Genomic DNA, 22,596 nt, shown 5'->3' with positions numbered 1-22,596 from the left:
TATAAATATAAGCTTTATCAAAGGAAAGTTTTATGAGTAGACAGAATGTCTGCCTCACGGACTAAAACTGGGAGTTGGTTCCACAGGTGGGGAGCCTGATATCAAAATAACAAAAACATCTGCCTCAAATTCTACATTTAGAGACTCTAGGAACCATCAGTAGACCTACAGTCTGAGGGCGAAGTGCTGTTAGGAACATATGGAGCAATCAGATCTCTGATGGATGCCAAAATAGGAGGAATGCCAATTTAGAATGGAATGGAAAGAAGTTAGCCTAGAAATAACATTTATTGTTCCTCAGTGGGGAAATTCAGCAGCAAAGTGAAAGACAAATCAAAGCATTCTGGGGCACACAAAAGAAAATAAAAATATAAAAGCAGAAAGTAAGAATAAGAGATTGTACTCTAAGGGCAGACTTATAGCATAGGAAAACAAAAATGATGTGCAGCTATCAAAAAGCATTCTGAGCATACTGAGATTCAAAGAAATGTGCAACCGTGTACAATAATAAGAAAAAATTTACGTGGGTGCATAGTTGTGCAAAAATGTATTATTTACAAGAAACAGCAAATAACAGCAGGGATGTAAACACTTATTGAGCTTGTTGGGAGCAGTGACGGTTCTAAAGTCTAGCAGCTGCTGGGAGGAAGGACCTGCGATAGCGTTCCTTTGTGCATCTCGGATGCATCAGTCTGTCACTGAAGGAGATCTCCAGCTCTGCAACCGCTTCATGCACACGGTGAGAGTCATTCCAGCCACACCCACGGGACAAAATATGTCATTCGTCTGGTTCTCATCTTTGTTCAGTTGAACATTTAATTTGGTGACGCATGCTTATTTTTCTACCAGTACAATCGCTCAAATACCTGAGAGGGCACAGCCTTATAAGGTGTGCGGGAAAATCTAGTCAGACATCGGTGCAACTGGATCATCAGGTTCAGCTTTGATATCTTTGTTTTCTTTTTTCAGTGCTGTGGTTTCAGTGAGGTTGTCAGCATAGCTGTTAAGAATAAAAATATCTTTTCATCTAAATGCAAACTGTATTCAGGTCGGTGTCCCAGCAGCTATTTATTGACAGACCAATCTGCTGAAATCTGACAGTTCTCCCGTGAATGACTGTAAAAAACCTCACTTTTGCTATGATGCGTAAATGGGGCTAAACTTGTAATTCCTTTTTTCTTTTTGGTCACTTTTTTTTGGTCACATCTACAGACTCAATCATAATAATAAAAACAGAATCTGCAGGGTGGTAAATAAATAAACAAAAACAGGACTACAAAGAAAAAGAAGACATATTATATTCCTAATGATAATAATAGATTATTTCATTTTTGAATATAATATATAGTAGAAATACCTGCACAGGATAAAACCAAGGATGTTCTTTACCGTTTTTACTCCCTAATGATACTTTTTGAATGTATACATAATATTTATTTCATGAGCTCTAATAAACGGTTTAAGCTTTCTGTCATCAACTTTGGTTTCCCCCCTCTTAGATCTGTTCATCCCACCTGCCCAGCCCATCCGATGCTCCGAACCATTACCAGGCAGTGTGCCGGGCTCTCTATGCCGAGACCAGGGAGCTACGCAGTTTTCTGGAGAAGATTAAAAATGCCAAGGAGGTGAGAAAAGATTTTGGCAACTTACCAGACTGTAACTCCGGTGAGGAGGGTCAAATTCATTAGGAAATGTTAGCCCTGCTTTAACACGTCTTCAAATGACTTCCTCTAAGACTTCCAGTAACCATTGCTATGTTTACTTTCCCAAAGCGAGGTGTTTTTTTTTTGTCTGAATAGTTTCTTTTTATCAGCCACAAGGTAAATAAAAAGAAAGTATTTCTACCACCAAGGTGTGTCAGGAAAAGGAAAAACTGCAAACGACTAAACAAATAAGAGACTCCGAGAAGGCACCAAACTATATTTATCTACTGGAATTTACCGCTCCGGAAACACTGCAGTAAAAAAAAAAAAAAAAAAACAACAACAACAAAAACCCTAACAAAACAATCCTGAGCCAGGATGACTGAAACAGTTGTTTGTCCAGTTGAGAGATTGACTTCAGCGATCGGTGTGACTTAATTCTGCTCAGATGGCAAAGAACAAACAGTTCTTGTTCTTTTACTGGTTAAATTAAGGTTTCGATGACCTTGTTTGTAGTGTACATTCGTTGAGTCAGGTTGTCTCACTAGCTATGTTTATGGGTCAATTAGGGTAAAGATGCATCATGTAAACATGCCAATCGGAATATTGTGACCGGATTAAGCTCAAATAAAAAGAAAATGTATTCCGATTGAGACGGGTGGTTTATGCCGATTGTTAAACCAAACAACGTCCATCTAAATACTTATTCCGATCATGGGCACACTGCTTCTACTGAGCAGGTGTACTCTGTGTCTTTCATCCAGTAATGCAGGAAGACCAATGGCATGTGTTGCTAAGCGTTTGCTTATACATATAGTTGTTCGTTTTCCATGTTTGTTTGTATATTATTATTCAATAGTTATTTTTCAGACCGTGGGTCAAACTAAAAACACAGACGGAAGCACAACTTCTTCTGTGGTTTTTAGGAAAGTTTGAGGACCTTGCGATTGTCACAGTGCTTGTATTCTGAATAAAGTCTGCTGCATGTAAACGTACGTCATGATCAGATTAATTGATTTTTTTTGCCCATGTAAACAATATATTCACTTTTTTTTTTTCAATCCGATCAAGAAATTTTGCACGTGTAAAGATAGCTGCTTCACTCCCTCGGCTTGTTTTCTTACAATCTCCCTCGTCTTTTTCGAAGATCCATAAAAGCAAGGTGAATTTAAGCATGTTTAGATTTGCTTTGACGGGAAACCAGAATAGTCTCAGTAAATGAGCACCAAAGAGACAGTATGTACATTATAGCTGGAATCAGCAGAAAACAATACTTACAGGATTCATACACATTCTGGAAAAATATCAGAAAATCTGATTTGGGGATTTCCAGGTCTGGTCAAGTATGGGGAAACAAAATAGAGGATGGAGGAAGAAAAAGATTCATCTGCAGAATTCATGCATGGGGTCATTGTTTAATCTGTCTGTGCATCCAATTTTTCAGTCGTCAGTTTTTGTTCATTTCGGAGGCCCTGCGATAAATTCATAATACATTTTTTGCATTTCTCCTTTAAGAATTGACATTATCACTCTCCTGGATGCAGATTGTGAAAGTGTGGAGTTTTTAAAAAAATGTAGAGGAACCATATGCTTAGAAACTACATGTATTAAAACCCCAAGATTTTTATATATATATATATATATATATATATATATATATATATATATATATATCTGTGTTGTAGTACTCGAGTCCGAGACTCGAACTCGAGTCCGAGTCATTAGCTAAATTTAGAGACTCGTGACTTGACTTGGACTTGAGCACTGATGACTCGAACTTGGACTCGGACTCCTACATTCAGATCATTCTGACTCGGAAATTGAGAAAAAGACTCGACTTTTTTTATATCATTAGGCTATAATTTTTATATGTCATTAGAATATTATTTTGTGTATGATTTTAATATCTAAATGTCGTACCGCGCACGTGACGTCACCATCTCATGAGCAACGCCCCTTGCCGCTAAGGTTGGGCAAACAGTGTGAGAGCGCAAGTAGCAACCAGCCGTTACACATGCAACAGATACAACTATATGACCGACTTTTCCGCTGTTAAACTTTCACAAGAGGATGTCCAGGCGCCTATTTTACTGGTAGAACTGTGGAACAACATACCAACGTTCAGCTCAAACGATGGCTTGAGTGTCGAGGGCTCGGAAAGACTGGAAAACTGGCCAAGTTGATAGGAAGGTAAGTCGTTGTTTTTCTCCTGCTCGGCGTTCATGGCGTCATTTGCAGTTTTTTTCTGTTTGTAGTCACCGTCCAGGAATCGGCATAAATTTTCCAGCCCGCCGAACAATTTAGTCCGGTCCGGTGGCCAAATGCATTATCATTATCCAACGGCTGTATCTCCTCGCTGCATCGACCGATCCACACCAGATTTGTTGTGAGTCATGGGGGAACGCTGCCGAACGCCTTTGTGGGAATCGCCCGGTGGACGGGCGAGGAAAATGCGTGACAGCATCTGCGGTGGCGGGCGGCCGGCGGTGCGCGAACCCCGCCGGCCGGCCGGAGCCGCGGCGGTGGCCAATAGGCCGGAGTGCGCTTGGCTGCGAGGGCCGATCGACGCCGCTTGCGGCTTTAACATCCTTCATATGCGGCCTATCAGCGTACCTCGAGTCGCTGTTGCGCGTTCCATAACAACAATGTTTAAAAACCATGGTTAGGAGACGTCTTACACTTGGAAAAAGCGGTAGTTTTAACGAGTAAAACCAAGGGTAACTACAGCGAAAGAGTTATTAGTGCAATGGAATGTTACTGCTTCATGTCATACATCACACGTCAATAGTGACTCGACTCGGACTTGACTCGGATGAGTAGTGGACTCGACTCGGACTCGACTCGGTTTTTTTTTTAATGACTTGGACTTGACTCGGACTTGAACACTGGAGACTCGAACCTGGACTCGGACTCGAGGCATAGTGACTTGACTACAACACTGATATATATATATATATATATTATCTTTCTGTTAACTCAAATTGTGCTTAAAAAGGGTTGAGAATATTTACCACAAAAAAATTCACATTATTCATAGAATATCAGTATTTTAGTTAGACACTGACATTAGACAAACAGAACTGAGAGTGGCTCGTACAGCACATTCAGGAGAGGCACATTAAACGGCGTCATTAAAGACAATTGGATTATTTTATTTCCTCCGGCGTGCTGTTGACTCAGAATGAGACAGTTATCAGCAGGATCATGTGAGACAACGTTCACTCACTACACAACCTGTTCTCAGTGATAACATAGGTAGTCTGCCCGTAAGTTAAGCATAATATTTGGCTGTATTTTGAACATAGACATGTTTTTTTTTTCTTCTTTCCCCCATTTTCTGTCGACCAGAACCTTCGGAAGATGGAGGGCGGGACTCATGAGGAGCCCGAGAAAGACCTCGATGATCTGCAAAACGCTGACTGGGTAAGACGGTATAGACTTTGTGCGCTCCACCCTGGTAGATTCAAACCAAGATCGTGTGGCGGTAAATCAAAACCCGCTGTGTCACTTACCCGTTTCAAACGTATTCCGCGCAGGCCCGCTTCTGGGTGCAGGTGATGCGGGATCTACGGCACGGTGTGAAGTTAAAGAAGGTCCAGGAGCGGCAGTACAACCCGCTGCCCATAGAATACCAGCTCACGCCCTATGAAATGCTGATGGACGACATCCGCTCCAAACGCTACAAGCTGAGAAAAGTCATGGTGAGGGTTTTTTTTCCCTCCCGTCTTACAACACTTTATTATTTAAGCATTCTTGGTTTATTAATTTTTATTATTTATTTAGCATTATTTACAATATTTGGTTTATTCTGTTGCAGGTGAATGGAGACATCCCCCCACGATTAAAGAAGAGCGCACATGAGATCATTCTTGAATTCATCAGATCACGGCCTCCTCTTAACCCCGTAAGTCGCTCCAAATATGCAATAATTGTATTTATTTATTTCAGCATACAGTAAATACTTCACATGTATTAATAGCTATGAAAGGCCTTAAAATAAAGGACTTCTAAATGATAGTAGTATAACCCCACATGACAATGAAAAGGAGTGCATTTGGTCAGTTTTCTAGTTTTGCAAGTATATATGGATACTTTTTAAAAATCACAAGACAAAGACTTTGCAGCCTTCAAGAGAAGTCTTATAAAAGGTGGAAAAGTAACCTGTGAACACTGTTATGTACGGTGGAGGATCCATGATGCTGTGGGTCGGTTTGGTCTTCTAGAAAACACAGGAGCAAGTATTTCCTGAGTCCGTGGCATCATGAATTTGTTTGAAATACCAGGACATTTAGAATAAAATTCTGCCATAACACCTAACATACGTGGTTATTGAGTCTTTTTAGCTTCATCATGAGCCAAAACACAGAACTGGTTCACTAGATAAAGAATCAACCCTCTCCCAGAAACATCTTTGTCCCTCCCCAGACTTATCTCCCGTAAGAAACCAGTGGGCTTAGGCTGAAGGGAGGAGTGCATTAGGGCTGGGCGATATGGATTAAAAAATAAATCTCCGATTTTATCATAACAAATCCGATTGAGTGATTTTTTTTCCTCATTTTTGTTTCATAAAAAGAAATTCAAGAAATGATTTTAAATCTTGCTTTTTATGTCAAACATTTCATCTGGGAGTTGACCTGGATTCAAAGTGCAACTAAAAACAAGCTGTGAAACATGCTTGTAAAACAAGATGGCAGCCGTGCCATTATAAACAATGAAAATATAACAAAACATTTGCTGCTAGTGGTATTACACATTGAGCTAAGAACAGGCTTCACTGCACTTGTGAACATCAAACTAAGTTAAAACGAAAAAAGTAAACAAGTAAATGAAGTACCTCGTATTATGGTAAAAAAAAGTTTCCACTTAACAATATTTTGACAATAATTTTGCCTAAACATATATTCAGCATCACATGCTGTTCTCTTCATGGAAACCCAATGAGTGTATTGGCAAAATAAAATCCAGATTTTCCAAAAATGAAATCTTAAAGAATTGTAAAACTCGAATTAATCGATTAAATCGATTTATCCCCCAGCCCTAGAGTGCATAAGACAAGCTTCTATTGCATACAGGATGAGGAACCTCATAAAATATCCTGTATTTCATGCTACTTTAAAGTAACTGGATGAATTGATGCAAGGCAAAAGTTGAAAATGCGTGCGGGTGTTCGTTTCCAGCAAGAGCTCACCTCTGTTACTATTGCAGGCGTCAGCACGTAAGCTCAAGCCCCATCCTCCACGTCCTCGGAGCCTCCACGAGCGACTGCTGGAGGACATCAAAGCTGAGAGGAAGCTCCGGCCGGTTTCACCCGATATGATTCGCAGGAACCGCCTAGGTGAGACGCATGAAATGATGTTTGCAGCTTGGCGCACAAGCATAACTGATCAGCCACCATGTCTACTGTAGAAGAAATTCCTGTGAAAAGGGTGTTAAGTAACTTAGTGCATGGCTGTTTTTATTGGCATTTTATTTATTTACTCTGGGTTAAAAAAACTAATTTTACTCATTTTTAACTACATTCATCTGGATAAGTCTAACAATACGGATTCGCTAAATAATTCAGAAATGTCAGTGTTTAAACAAGGATCGCACTGACTTGAATCATTGAGCCTTGACTTGTTTTTTTTCCTGAATATATTTGGCATTTGTGGTCTGTTTGCTATGTTACGGTCCTACTTAGTCAATTTTTATTTTAAATAAGGTATTTGTTTAATTTACAGGGTTCCTACTCAAGTTTTGAAAAGTTTTAAATTGGATTTTTCTTTTTCATTTTTTAAGTCAGGAAAAAAAGAAGAAGTTGAGTATGGATACAGGTTTGAGTTTCGAGGCTTTATTCCTTATTCTATTATCTGAAAGATTAAAATCCATTTTTTTTAAATTGTGGGTTTATTGCATAATTTTATTTGCAGATGACGTCCTTTATCTTAAATTTGGCACGTCTCAGTTCAGGTTTTTAATCCAGCTCGTTCATTGTTTTGTGTTTGCTACTTTTTTTTTACCCTCAGTATGTTCTGAGATCATTATTTAAAACTGGGCCTGCGGGTCTTAAACCGGTTCTGATTTGAATGCCAAAGCACTGAAACTCCGTTTTTGTTTATATTTCCAAACAAAATAGATCGATCACAGATTAAAAAACAAAACAAAAACTGGACTTTAAAGAATTTATAGTTTTTCATGGAGAATGAACATCTGATCTAACAAGTCTATGGGGTCTAGATTTTGAGTTGGGGGGGTGGGGGGGACGGGGGGGCTAAGTTGGTCTACATTGCAATAAAGCAGTAAAATGGCCCTGTGTCACACTAGGTAAAGAGAAACTATCTTATTTGTGCCATTTTATGTTATTTGTTGGAACATAGAGACGATTAAATTACTCAGATATTCTGATTATTATGTGTATTTTCAGATAAACAACCTAGGAAGTTGAGTCAGGAAAAATATGGAGTAAAGTATCGAGATGGAAACCTTGTGTCCTGTACCTTAAATGAATACATTTAATTGTTAATTTAAATTGCCTTAAATTAATTAGATTTTATTGACAACACAACTTCTATGCCAACAGTAAGTCAGTCTTCCTGTCAGTAGCTGTGGGAGGCTAACATGGCTCTGCTGCTGCTGCTAAAACCATCCAGCTTCCTGAAACATTTGAGGTTGATTTGAGGCCCAACTTTCCCAGTTTACGATGTAACTTCACTGTCCGTTTTAACGTTATCTTTTTCTTTTTCTTCTGCTTCCATTTCCTTTTTCCTTTTTTCCCCCCCTCCAAACACGGGCATTTCTGTCAGTCATGCGACCTCTAAGCATGTCTTACAGTTTTGACTCATCAGGTAAATTTCATGACAGTCGTTGTTGTACCATTTGTGTGTCATTCCAGGCTGTTTTTAGAATTATTCTCTCTTTCATATTTTAACACTTTTAAATATGATTTCATAGTTGTCTTGTAGAGCTGTAAATATCACACCCCAGCCTCACTTGCTAGTTATTCTAAAATAAGCCGCCGAGCAGATGTGGAGTCAGCACGGGGCAACCTAATCTAAAGATGTCTGGCAATGAAATATTGTTTCTAATGTTTCAGAGGTAATATTCGGAGTAGTGTAAAAAGATAATAAATACACTTGTCATGGGCAAGAAGGTCATTCTTTTGGAGCTTTTAATGATTTATTGAAAGTATTTTCAATAAATCATAACTGCAATTATTTATTTAACAATAATGTTTTTTTGCACACAAGTTTGAATTTATCGTGAAGCAACAGATTTGGTTCCTATCGGCAAAGCTTCTGGCGTACAGCTGGATAAATATTCAGCCACTTTTTAGGGAGAATCTGTAGAGCTCATTTAAACTGATCATTCGTGGCACTGACTGGTTTTAAGGATAGCACATTAGGTTTTTATTTTAGTATTTTATTTTTATTTTTCACAGTGCTGAGTTCATAGCTTTGGAAAAAGGACAGAAACAAGTCTTTTTTTCTTGTTTAGTTGAGTTTTGAGTGTTTGGGATGATTGTCTAGTCGTGACACTCAAATATGTCGCAACCACAACAATTGAGTTGTTGATTTTTTGCAGCATAGAGGCGCTTCCCCTCCTTAATTATTCCGCCTACATTGTGCCGTGCAGCGGTACGGCAGCAAGTGAAACATCCCCACAGCATGTTGGTACAGTGTTTTTTAGGTTTTAAAGCCTCACCTAAGGCTCCTCTGAACGTACTTTTGTGCCTTTGTGACCGAAAAATCTCATTTCTGTCTCGTCTGGGCGTAACGCTTTCCTCCAAAATGGATTTTACTTGCCAAATTTGCACATTTCAGTCAAGCTTGGAGGTGTCTATTTTGCAGCAGGGGCTTCTTTCTTGGTCAGCAACCGCTCATTCTGAGGTGACAGGAGACTGTCTTCACTTGTGGACAGGTACACTGGTGCAGCAGCTTCAGGGGCGATGTCAGGCTTAAGTCTCGGTGCCCAAATGTAAACCACTACAGCGGCGTCCCCGGTCCCATCTCATTCGGTCCCGTCCTGTGATTCAACATTAGGAGAGAAACGGATGTCTGCTTTTTTCTGAACAGTAGAAACACATTTTCTTTCGTCTGAGCGCACAAGTTTAGTTTTCCCCCCAGAACTTGACAAAGTAGCGACAGTCCATCCATAATTGTCCATAATTGGTGTTGGTAAAATACTGATCTGTATATTAAAACCAGATGTTCTCAGGCAACTACTGAGGCAGATTTACTGACGCGAGCTCACAGATCAGCACTTTGCCTCTTCGGGCTGGCGCCACTTTAATCTGCCCTCTCTGATGAGTATGAGGAAAATTACGTAACGCTGCTGCCAGTGGCTCGCCTCACATGAAGGTGAACGGCGGCGTTAATCCTCACAGGGAGGATGAGAGTAAACCTTCGCTCTGTGGCTTCCCTCATCGTCTTTCTCTGGTGTTGTGACGCTTCCCTTCACGTGCCTTCCTCCACTTTGTCCTTTTTAGCTTATGACGCACAACCCATTTTTGCCTGAATGTAGAGCACCACAGCACAGTCTCTGGTCCCGTCACGCTTGGTCCTATCAGTTCAACGTTAGGAAGAAATGTATATCTGTTTGTGCTCCAAACTGAAAAGGGGGTGTTTGCTTCGTTTTCCTGCAGGTGCAGGGAAAAGCATCAGCACGCCTCAGGACTTGTGCCGCAGTTCAGGTAATAGTCGCCACCACTGTGGAGACGAGCTGTAACGTAAGCAGGTATGCAAGCCGCGGATGCTTTCCAAAAAGCTGAACAAAGTGTTTTTTGACCCACAGACACTCCCGATGGAAAGAGGAAGTTGGCCGGCAGCACCCACTCTCTGGCCGGTGGGGTCGCAGGAACCCCTCAAAGGGCGCTGGCGCTGAGCCAGAGGAAGAGGCTGCTCAAAGCGCCGACACTGGCTGAACTGGACAGCTCCGAATCAGATGTGAGTTTTCTGGCTTCTTGTGCTCATACCGCATGATCGTCGGCATAACTGCTGAAAAAAATCAGTGATCAGCTTAATGTAAAGGTGTGTTATTATCTGGTTGACAGGAGGAGCCCACAAAGAGCAGCTCCAGCGTGTCCACGCCTTCTCCTGAGGCCGTTGTGGAGAAGAAAGGTCTGAGCTAATAGAGTAGTCTTCAGTACCGATATGCAATTTATCAAGTCCACCATCAATCTTTTCATGCATTTTTATTTAAATCGTGTTTTCGTGTCCACAGCGCCTCCGAGACGTCGGCCTGTCTCCGCCACCCCTCATCCAGACAAGCCCCAATCTCTTCAGAGGCGACACGTCGTTGAGAAGGAGGCGCCCGCTTTTGTTCGGGCCTTCGCGCCACCATCCAGACAGAGCTCCAAGTCGCTGGTGAGTTGACTTTGGGAGTTATTTGTTGAGTTATTTGTTCGGGTACGGCTGTTATTTCCAGAGATGCACCAGTCAGGCTTTTCCTGACCAGTTTCCGTTAAGTTTTGACCCGCTGAATGTCTTTCCCAATGTCTTCCTGACTGATCGTTGCTTCTCCAGTAATTACTGGATGCTTGATTGGCAGATCTTTAACAAACCTAATGGTTTTAAAAACACTGATCTCAGAAGAGATATGACTATAATAACATAAAAAAGCACATTAGTTCTATTATGTATAAATCTTAATTGTAAGGTAAATAGTGGTGCACCTATTACAGGATTATCTCTCTTTTTTTTAATCTTCACTCTGCTAAATTGGCTTTTTGTTGCTGATTCCTCAGTCTGACTAATTATTAACTGCATACAAAATATTCATTTTTTTCACTTCTGGTTAAATGGATAGCATGACTTACATACATAGTTAAAGATTTTATGACTAACGAGCAAAACAAAGTCGATGTTTGAGTGATTAGCTTATGTGGGGTCAAGAATGTGGAGAAATATCTTTCTGAGCGGCCTTTACTAGTCAAGCCGATCAGACAGAAATGTCCAGTCGCTTAGTGAATACTGATGGTTAGCTGACCTGCCTGCTGTCCAGCCAACTCAGTCACAGTCTCCATGTTGAGACCAGAAGCCGGTGGTTATTTATTTGCTACAACCATCAGCAGGGTTTATGAAAGAAGCGTCGCTCATGCCTTTAAGTGCACACTTTTTTTTTATAGCATGTCCATAAAAATAATAAAACTGTTAAACTTGACATCATGTACCATTTGTTTTAAAAAAAAAAATTATTAGTCTATTATCTTTCATCTTATTTAACAGTTTATTTGTGTCAAAATATTGTTTTTTTTTTTTACTGTGGCTTACGTCCAGCAGCAGCTGTAGGAGTTAAACATGTCGGCTGAACGCCGTCCCGTCCTGTGACTGATTATTTGTTTACCATGAGGTCACCACCAGCTCCTCCGCGCTCGGTCGTATGATTCCAGTGAGGCTCACGGATGTAATTGAAACCACAGGATCCACTGCGCTAAAAGGGCCGTTTGGGGAACATATGCTTGTTTTTCCGGCCTTTAAGAAAATCTGCATCTAGAACCAGCGATTAGACTGCGTTATGTGTTTGGTTTTAATTGTATTTATACAGTGTGGTGTGATTAAAGTGAGTGGTTATAAGCCGGCTTCACTCTGGATGAAGATCCCGTTCTGCTCTCCAGGATGCGCTCTGGGTACTCAGCACAGCTTTCTGGACCTCCTGCATCAGTTTCAGCCACGCTGTAGAGGAGGAAACACTTATGACCTGCTTCTCCTTCTTCCTCCCTAAATATTTTACATTTGCCTCACAGTCTGAAAATCTGACTTCACTCAGGTTCTCAGTGACCTGCAGACTTTGGAGAGTTGTGCACTTCTGCCCAGCTGGAAGCTCATCGTCATTTAATTTCAGTCTGGGACTAATAAAGTATTTTTGAAACAAATAAAATCATAGAGAATTCATGACAATCCTTGTGTGGGCATAGCCTAAGGGTCTGTTTTTCTTTTTTTGGAGATTGGAATAGCTTATTTCAGCTGCTGGTTGCAGCAGTTTTTGCCGCATGTGGGGGAGCAATAAATTGGGCTACAAGGGGCACGGATTGATAAGGTTTTTTGCCATGGCATGAGGTCAGCGTAGCCCCTCATCCTTTAACCCTCAGGGTTATGATCTCACAATGGAAAACAGTCAAGGCTCCATTATGTGCAGTAGAGAGAGCGCTGGATTGTTGTCGAGCCCCAGCAGACCCAGACCGCTCATATACTGGATGTTTTGGGCTGATTTTAAATGTTGTGGTGTGGTCTTAGTCTAACAGGAACCATATGTCAAACTAACAGTTTAACATGCATGTTTTAGTCCTTAGTTGTAAAGTGTACATCAATTTCTAGCCACTGTAAGCAAAACAGTCCGGTCTTTGCGGTTACTTTCCTCTTCTGACGCATCTTCTTTTATCTCAGTAGCATATCTGCTGTGATTAGCCAAACCGTCTGAAAGGCCAACCCGTAGTTGTGTCCTTTTTATGGGACGCTGCAGTATACCGGGTGTCCCATCGGGAAGGTAACCCTGTCCGTGTTCCTGCTCCTTCATCGCCGTCCGATTTGGAGTTTACCAGATCAGGAAATGTGCAGAATTTGTCAGGAGGTGCGAAGAAGATCACAGATGCGGTTTTAGGGAAGCCCAGCAGGGACATCTCAGTTCTTGTCTGTTTTGCTCAGCTCGGCTGCAGCGGCCGAGACTTTTTTTTTTTTGGAGTAAACTGAGGGCAGATATGAGAGGGAAGATGGATGATCTCAGATGACCTTTTAACCGTCGGTCTAGCTTTCATGGTTTCATGGCTATGAAATTAGATTTCGCGCAACACTTACAAAAAAAAAAACTGGTCCTTTGATATGTATGTTCGGAAAGCCCGCGTAATAATTTAAAACACTCCCCTCTTGCGTATACGGTCATTAGGTTTGCTGCAGATTATTACATAACCGATTCTGAAAATATCCTCTGAATGATGGAGTTCTCTTATTAAATTCTACCAAACATGGTGCATGTGATTAGCCTGTTGGAGCACAAGGTGCTGCTGTTTCAGTCTCAATGTTCTGTTCCTTGTTTTTTTTTTATCCCTCCCCACGCCGGTCAGGTGGAAGCAGCCGGCGGCGCTCAGGTCACGGTATGTCACAGTTATCTGCACATCATCAGATTATCCCATCAGAATCAACCGTTTTGCGGAAGCCATCTCCATCACTGCATGATTTGTTTGATTGGTTTCACTCAAAGGGTTGTGTAAGGTCTGGCTGGGTGAGAGCACCGACATTAGCTTAAGGAAAGTTATGAAACAGGAGAAAAAAATCTCTGTGGGGAAGAGTTTTTCTTGCATAACTGCAGGGGTTGTTAGAAGTCCAGGGCAAACGGGTCAAGACGACCCCGAATTAACCGTCTGGAAGTGTGTGTATGGCCACTTACATACATCAGCTGGTTCTGCATGCATCTTCACCGTCACGTTTCCATCGAGGTATTGTTCACGTGTGCGCTTTGTGGTTCCACCATCACCACACTGCAAAAACAGAACTAAAAATAAGTACAATTTTCTTAAAATTAGTGTCTGTCCTTGATTTGAACAGGTAAATAAGATGATCTGCCAATGGAATAAGATTTTTGCATTTAATATAGGAACAATTTAATCTCCATCTTATTTCAAGTGCAAGATGTCTAATTGCACTTGCTCAGTATGAGGGATTGCTGCAAAGTCATGGACAATGCTATATAAATAAAATTGAATTGAATTAATTATCTTATTTTAGGGGTCAAAATACTCATTCCATTGGCAAATAATATTATTTACCTGCTCAAATCAAGGACAAAAACACACATTTTAAGAACATTTTACTCATCTTTAGATCTGTTTTTGCAGTGCATCTCGCTGCATGTCTGGTCTGCTGAGGATGCTGGGTGTGTCGTGTCTTGCTCCATTCACGCCGTGTTTCTCTCCCTGGAGGCCAGAGGATGCCACATTCCTAATGTTTGTTTCGTCATCTACAGATGCTGTTGATATTTCACTGATGGGATGGTGTTGTTGTTTTTTTTCCCCCCTGCAGGAGGAGTTCTGTTATCCTGTGGAGTGTCTGACTCTGACAGTGGAGGAGGTGATGCATATCAGACAGGTCCTGGTCAAGGCAGAGATGGAGAAGTTTCAGCAGTACAAGGACGTCTACACCGCTCTGAAGAAAGGAAAGGTGGGTGTTTTACTTCATTATACGTGTACGTCTGAACATTTTCGATTCTGAGGGTCGTTCTCATCCATGTTTTCCTCCCCTAGCTTTGCTTTGCGTGTCGAACCAAAAAGTTCTCCCTTTTCACCTGGGCCTACACCTGCCAGTTCTGCAAAAGGTAAATTGAGGCACCGCTGCTGGTGCAATGGGTCTCTATCAATGTTTCAACAGGTTTCACATAATTAACCCTGAGGGCAGTAACTAATTTAATCCGTTTTGACTTATTTAGCTCGATTACTTATTCATTTGGGGAACATGCTCAGGGTTCCTACTGTCATGAAATATTGGAGAAGTACTTCTGAGATCTGAATAAGTGTGGAAAATGAAAAATGGAGCGTTTATGAATTTGGATTTTTAGATCCTTCCTTCCTTCCTTCCTTCCTTCCTTCCTTCCTTCCTTCCTTCCTTCCTTCCTTCCTTCCTTCCTTCCTTCCTTCCTTGATTTTACTACTTGCAGATAAAAATAGTTTTGAGTGTCCAAAAAAAAGCGCTTGTAAGTTTGAATTATTATTATTATTATTATTATTATTATTATTATTATTATTATTATCATTATTATTATCATTATTATTATCATTATTATTATTATTATAGCAAGCCTTGAACATGCAGTACTAAAACTGACCAAATATCTGTAAACTGTTCAAGCCCCCAAATTGAGGCTAATTTTTTTTGTCCTAAAAATTATATCACTTTTCAGTAGACTGAATGTTTCAGGCTTTTTTATTTATTTATAGATGGGATTCTTACACTCTTGTCTGAAACACTGTTATCGTCTTTTAATTTAGAAAATGTGATTTTTCTAAAAAAGAAACGTTCATGATAATTGTATACTCAGATGAGGTCCTTTGTTATTGATTTGGTACATCAAAACTGAAGCAAAAGCTTATTCCAACATTTTGCCGTTTTTTTTGTGGTCTGATTTAGATGCCAATCAAAGCAGCGACTCTCGTGTTTTTGTAATTTGTTTTAATTTTTATCTGTTCACAAACTGTTCTGAAAGTATTCAGTTTTAACTGCTGAAAGATCCGGACTACATCTCTTAACTTCAGTAGATGTTTCAAACGGAGTTGATCTAATTTGGTCCAGATGGCAAAAAAAAAGCTGCAGAATAGAAAGCTGACATCACCGTTCTGTCGTTTGGTGATTTGTAAAACACATCTAAGTGTTTCGTACGCCAATCTGTAGATCACAAAATCTGCAGCATATATCTGAAAAATATTATTTGTGAATACTTTATACAGGAAAATCTAAAGTTCATCATTTTCAGTTCTTCAACTTGAGACAATGAGCACATTTTTAAATGCTTTTTTAGTTACGTAGAGACAAGTTTAAGCAGATTTTAATTTGGGTTTGAAAAATCACTTCTTATTCAATCATGGTGTTTTTGTTTTTTATAGCATATTTCAGTGCTTTTTAAATACTGTTACATTCATCTGTTCTGTCATATCCGAGTTAAAAGTTGTTCTTCATCTCCTCCAGGCCGGTGTGTGCGCCAGTGTTCAAAAAAGGTGAGATCCTTTTTCAACACTAGTTTCAGAAATAATTGCCGCTCTTGTGTAAAGCTCAACATGTATTTGATAAACCGCATGGAAACCTTTTATTAAACCTTTAAAGTTTTTGTTTTTAACCCCAGATTCGGCTACCGTCGAAGCCCTATTCCATTCTGCCCATCTACTCTCTGGGTCCCAGTGCAGCTCCGGACCCACCGGAGCCGGAGAAACCCGCGTTCGGATACGGCCGACACAGTCTACGCCGAAGGTTTGGGCTCAACAACGTCAGAGCTCAAAGCGAGTCTGAGCCGCGCGAATGCTAACATCGCTCCCTGTTCGCAGGTTGTCCAAGCACAGCAGCAGCAAAGACGGGCAGTCGCATGACGACCTGCAGCTGCCCAAAGAGCTGACGGAGGACTGGGCCACCATGGAGGTCTGCGTGGAGTGTAAAAAGTTCATCACGGAGATCATCTCCTCCAGCAGACGCAGCTTGTCGGTGGCGTCGAAAAGGGCCCGGCTGAACCGCAAAACCCATTCTTTCTACATGGCGTCGTCCAAGTCGATCAACTTCCCGTCTGCAGAGCGCCCCATCAGTGAAGTGTAGGACGGACCCAGTGCACTTTAAATATATCACAGCTTTTGGACATTTATTCAAATGAAATAAATAAAAAAAAAAAAATCCAAATTTGACACGGACCACTACCGAGTGTAGGAGTTTCTGTGCGAATCTGGACGTAGTAGCCCTCTCAGGAAAAGTTGCACTCATTAAATTAGCTGTAAAGCTGATTAATATGTGTGAAGAAAAAAAAAAGTCCCACTCTGGGTATGTTTCTCTTCCAAAAAGCCCTAGGAGAGCCTCATTAGAGTCCATGGCTCGAACTTTGGATGAAATGACGCAGAAAGCCAAAAGTTCTAGTAAAATCATGTAAATATTGCAGAGGCCCAATCAACATCTAAGGTCGATAAGCTCTCCCAGTTGCCGTTTACTTCTTGCACTCAGGAAGATTAGCCGACAGAAATGCACTGTACAGTCTCTCGTCAGATCTGCTGGGGCAGATCTCCACCTCCCTCTAAACCTTCCAGCAGCATTTTATTATTACTATTATTTTTTTAGCCAAACGTTTCAGCTTCTCAGCCAGATAAAATTAGTTTTTGCTGTTATCTCACTTTACTGGGGGGGACTCAGATGGACTGTATTTTTCAGGGTGTTTTTTTTTTTGTTTTGTTATTTAAGCTAAATGTATATTCATTTCTGTGCAATGTGCCAAAATGTAATTTCTCTGAATGCCTTTGTAGCTACAGACATATTGTATATATGTGTCATAAACTAAATGAGGGTAGCTTTGGTTTCTCACCGCTCTGTGCTCCAAAGTGGGAAGCAGACACATAAGCGAAGGGTTTTAGGAATGCGTAACGGCTGTGTAATCCTATCGTTCTGAAATCAAATTGAATACAACCATATGAGGTTACGTTATAATTTTACCATATTTAAGATTTCTCCCTCTAAAGTTACTTTATATAAAACTTTGGGTTTTTGTTATATTTTATATATTTTGTTGTGTAACGGAGTTTCTCTTATGTAGAGTTTATAAGATCCTCTGTGAACATCCCCGCCAAGATTTTATTTAACAGTTTATTTGTGTCAAAATATAGTTTATATTTGGTTTTTATCTCAAATAATAATAATTTTAAATAAATCTGCCATCTTAAGAAGGTCCTTCATGATTAGAATAAATGCTCGAATAGCTGTCCTTAGAGCAAAGCCACACAGAACTGAATGTATACGTTTGAAGATTTTGCTTTAAGAACATGTTTCCCTTTCAGATGCTTCTCCTATCAGTTCTTTACGCACATATCACCAAATGGATACAAATCTTAACCAGCCTGTTGAACAAATGATGATGCCATGTTAAAAAAAACAACAACAACAACAAAACAAAGCAATCAATAAGTCCAGTTTTATTTTGGAGTTCTGTAAGGAATGTGTGCATGCCGTACTGGGAACTGTCTGTTTTTATCAGAGAAATTATAATAAAGTCATCATAATTCTTAAATATGACTCTGTCTCTCTGTCATATGATTTAAAATTTCACGAATGGCCCATTGATGGACTCATGCTGTGTGCCAACCGACCGCCGGAAACCCTGAACAGGATTTTGTAGCTAATAAAAACTTGCCAGGCCACAATTCAGTAGATGAGTGACTGAATAAATATGTAAATGCATTTTAAATTAGTCATTAAAAATAATTCATGCAGTACATAAGTGTTAGTAAATTAAAATTATGATGAATATGTAATTGAGTATTTGTTGTAATCAACACTTTCTGTGATAACTCCAAAAGTGCCACAATGCAATAAATACACACGTTGTTAAATAAATGTATATGACTGAAACTTTAAATCAAACTTAAAATGTACGTAACAATATGTTAAAATCATGACCGTTTTAGCATCTCCATCAATATAGTAAAATTGTTTCTAAATATTTTGTATATAATGAAAATATTTCAATGCATTTATAAATAACTATTTTTAAAATATTTGTGCATTTTTTATTTCCTGTTTTAATTGTTTTATTATATATTGATTTAGCACTGTTAATATTTACAGATGAAGTGATTTTCTGGTTTTTCCCCTTATGGACTGATCCTAATGGATGGGGCTTACCCTACAAAGCTGATTGGTCAGAAGTTGAATCGCTATGGACGCCAGTAACCAATCAAATGTAAGCCTGGTTTTATTGGTTTATGGGAAACTGCAGCACGGAAATTATTACAACTAAACTGGTATGTGTCAGTTTTGGTTCTCCGTGCTATTTATGAGTTTAAAGGTAATAAATTAAAATGTTTATAAATCATTTGTCGAGACTTTCACACAATTATTGAATAATTTCCTTATATTTATTTCAATTTAACAATTTTTCGATTGTGTAACTGGCTTCAAAACAAGCAGACAGTTTATGTATAAAGCCTGTAAAGACAGTAGAGGGAGATAGAGGCACACTGAGAAAGCTGACCTTTTCACATTTTAAGGTGTTTAGAGACCTCTGGTGGTAGTGGATATGCACCTACAGCTGCAGGCCCTTTGGTGTTGCTGTCTTCACTGACTTTAAATGTGGGGTATGATTTCTTTAGCAAGGCACTGTTTGTAGAAATTAAAAAACAAACAAACAAAAAAATTCTCACAGACACGGTTGCGTGTTAGTAGATTTTATGACTTGTTACTTTTACAATCTTCAAAATAATCTGAGTGAAATTCTCGTAAGCGACCAAAAAAACAAAACAAAAAAAGACAGAACCATTGCCAAAAGGTTGACATCTTCTCATAAAAGCAGATGCAACTCTGAGGTGGACATCAGAACAGCTGCTAAAAAACAAAACAGAACAAAAAAGGGTAATTGAACACAATTAAACAAGGAAAACTCTCTGTGCACATTGTAAACATTAGTGGTGATATTCAAGATGATCTGGTGTAACGTGTTACTTTTGACTTTGTCCATAAAGCCACATTTGATGGTAAATGATATTTCAATACGTTAATGAAACATTTGCCAAAGATCAAATTAAGGAACATCAAGGTTTACGGAGTTGAATAGCAATAAATGCAGGAATAATCCATTTCCCGTTTGCTTCCTCTAAACATTTTCGACGTCTGTCTGGTCCCGCTCACGCATTACAAAGCTATCTGACAGGGGCTGGTAACAGGCACTGAAAATAACCTGGCTGGCCACATCCTCCCTGAAGGGTGACCCTCACACGCTGGTATCTATTGAAAGGCAGCAGGCAGTCCTGTGGTCATTTAGCGGCCTAAACGGGCTGTGTATTTAGCAGCAGCTCAGTGGTGCTGATCCTAAAGCGCTGCTCTGGGTGACTGAGTCAGGCACAAAACATCCGACAGACCATCATGTGTCCATTTAGATGATTTAGGTCATCATGTGTAGAAACTCTTCAGAATGACACACACTTGCATATGTTTCACCGTGGCCTCTGATATGCTCATAGAGACACACAGAGGTGGGTAGTAACCAGTTACATTTACTCAGTTACAGTAACTTTTTGAACAAAATTTACTTTTGAGAGTAGTTTTACTGGACTGTACTTCTTACTTTTACTTGAGTGAATATTATGAGGAAGTATCGCTACTCTTACTTGAGTAAAATGTCTGGCTACTCTATCCACTGTGAGTAACTTTACTGAATAAAGAACAAACTAATTTACACCTAAAATGCAACAGTGACACATCTACAGTTTATATTAAGGTGAGACTTCTGGTTTGTACCCAAGGTTTGTTGTTTTAATGGTATTTTCTATCTGCTGAGCTCATTGAGCAATTTACAGGTCAAGTAACCACAGTAAACAGTAGATATTGTTATTGGAAGTACTTTGCCCTGTCCTAACTTACTGTATATGCATTAACTGCTTGGTTTAATAAGGGTTATGTTGAAAAACATTGTTTAGAAAAGTGTTTCTTCTGCCTGAATTTGTTAATTTGTTATTGTTTGTAAAGGTTTTATGTTTGTTGTTAAAATACCAGAATTTGTACATCGTTTATTATTTTTCGCCTGACCAATTATTTTAAATATTAAATCAGTTGCTATAAGTATTTACCTAGTACTTGAGTGGCCTTCTAACCAAACGTCTTTCTACTCTAACTTTACTCTACTTTTTACTTTGACTAGGGTAGAAATATGTTGAAGTAGTGCTACTCTTGCTCGAGTAAAATTTCTACCCGCCTCTGGAGACACATGAAGGAGGCTTTCGGGAAGAGCACGCACGCACACACACACACGGGGTGAATTGTTATCATGGCAACAACTGAAATTTCTTTTTTGGTGGTACCTTTAGTGGTCCAACACTAACGCTTATTAAATAAAGTGCAAAACTGAAACTAAAGATCCCCTACAAGCATGCAATCATTCAAAGAGAGAGTCTCTCAGGGTGGTAACAAGATACGGTGCTTGTATGAGCGGCTCCTCATACCGAAAGCTTGGTATGAAAAGAATGCAAGGCACCAGGTCAAGAGGCCACATGCCAGTCACATCATATCATAAAGTTGTGTATTCACTACATTCCCCCTAACATCTGAAGACAAAATAACGCTATGTGTTTGCTGGCGGATGTTGCGCTGCTTTTTAAAGGTCTATGCAGAGCAAACATGTCACTTGATAGTTATGGAAAAGATTATGTGGCTGCATCAACAATGTTCCCTGTTGAGGGAGCTTATGAGAGAGACAGCCGGGAACATAGGAAGTTTTCCAGGTGGGCAGAACAAATTGTTTTCATTCACCCCCATAAACACTATAAGTACAGTATGTAAGACATTTTGGTTTTTAACACATGCTTTTCTAACTTCCTGGAGCAGAGAGCTGTGCTACAGTGCTGGCATTAGCTTGATCCTTAAAAGACTCCGCAAGTTAAGATTAGTGGCTGTGTTATTTATTTGTCTTCCTCTATAACATTATTTGCCAAATGTTTGTTAGCGTCTCCACTAGGGTTGTCAAAAATAGTTGATTTCAGAGTAAATGATACAAAAGAATTTTTCAGGAAACTGGTCAGGCCATTTGCTGATATATCTTCCCAAATTGGCACATTGTATGATTGTAGGTACACAAAAGCTAAACCCTAAGGATAATGCTTCACATTTTTCATCAAAACTGGGGGTATATTAGAAATTGCTGGAGGATCTTTTAATATGGTGGCTACTGGTAACCAGAATAATTAAATCCTGTAGTGAAATTATGACTACCTGCCAAAGGGGTTGCCACATTAAAATAAAATCAATAAACCATTCCATGACTTTAAAAGTTTTTGGCAAGCAAAATTTTGTTGTAGTTATGCCAAACATATTTTTTTTTTTACCAAGGGAGGCTTTATACCTAGAAGATTTATTGATGATTTATTACACCAACATGTTTCAGCTGTTGGCCTTTATCAGGGCATTACAAATCACCAAGTTGTAATGACCGTGATGAAGACCACAACCCAAAGAGCATTAGTCAGTAAATAAAGTTGTTTTTTCCTAATGTTTCAAGTGGTATTAGCAATTTATGGCAGTAACAATGTATCTCTCCATTTTGTGCTTTCAGACACTAATGGAACATGTAAATAAACAGACATTGCACATCAAATGGCCAGAAGGGCTACTAAGTAGTAACCAAACTGATACATTGCTTAAAGAATTAATAAGTAACGCCGGCACATCTGCTGCAGAAAAGTTATAAAATGGTCCAGCTGTGAATGAACGGCAAACTTAATTGTTTTAGAATGATGATGCAAATTCTGGATATCTCCCTAATA

The 22,596-nt window shown here is 39.6% G+C and overlaps 1 protein-coding gene across 1 annotated transcript in view; it reads left to right on the top strand.

The window, feature by feature from the left end:
- spire1a (spire-type actin nucleation factor 1a) overlaps nt 1–18,358 on the top strand; it is a 42,357-nt gene extending 23,999 nt beyond the window's left edge. Inside the window, 16 exon segments of the mRNA XM_036145148.1 lie at nt 1,500–1,625; nt 4,992–5,066; nt 5,180–5,344; nt 5,461–5,547; nt 6,849–6,978; nt 10,264–10,311; nt 10,413–10,564; nt 10,672–10,738; nt 10,842–10,984; nt 13,678–13,707; nt 14,633–14,770; nt 14,854–14,924; nt 16,289–16,301; nt 16,303–16,317; nt 16,443–16,567; nt 16,642–18,358. Coding sequence (XP_036001041.1) covers nt 1,500–1,625; nt 4,992–5,066; nt 5,180–5,344; nt 5,461–5,547; nt 6,849–6,978; nt 10,264–10,311; nt 10,413–10,564; nt 10,672–10,738; nt 10,842–10,984; nt 13,678–13,707; nt 14,633–14,770; nt 14,854–14,924; nt 16,289–16,301; nt 16,303–16,317; nt 16,443–16,567; nt 16,642–16,903 — 1,647 coding nt within the window. The 3' untranslated portion in view covers nt 16,904–18,358.
- The last annotated feature ends 4,238 nt before the right edge of the window (nt 18,359–22,596 follow it).

Source organism: Fundulus heteroclitus, chromosome 13, assembly GCF_011125445.2.
Source record: "Fundulus heteroclitus isolate FHET01 chromosome 13, MU-UCD_Fhet_4.1, whole genome shotgun sequence".
In the NCBI taxonomy this organism is placed as follows: domain Eukaryota; kingdom Metazoa; phylum Chordata; class Actinopteri; order Cyprinodontiformes; family Fundulidae; genus Fundulus; species Fundulus heteroclitus.
Note: the sequence above shows the minus strand (reverse complement) of the source record. Positions and strands in the feature narration are given on the sequence as shown.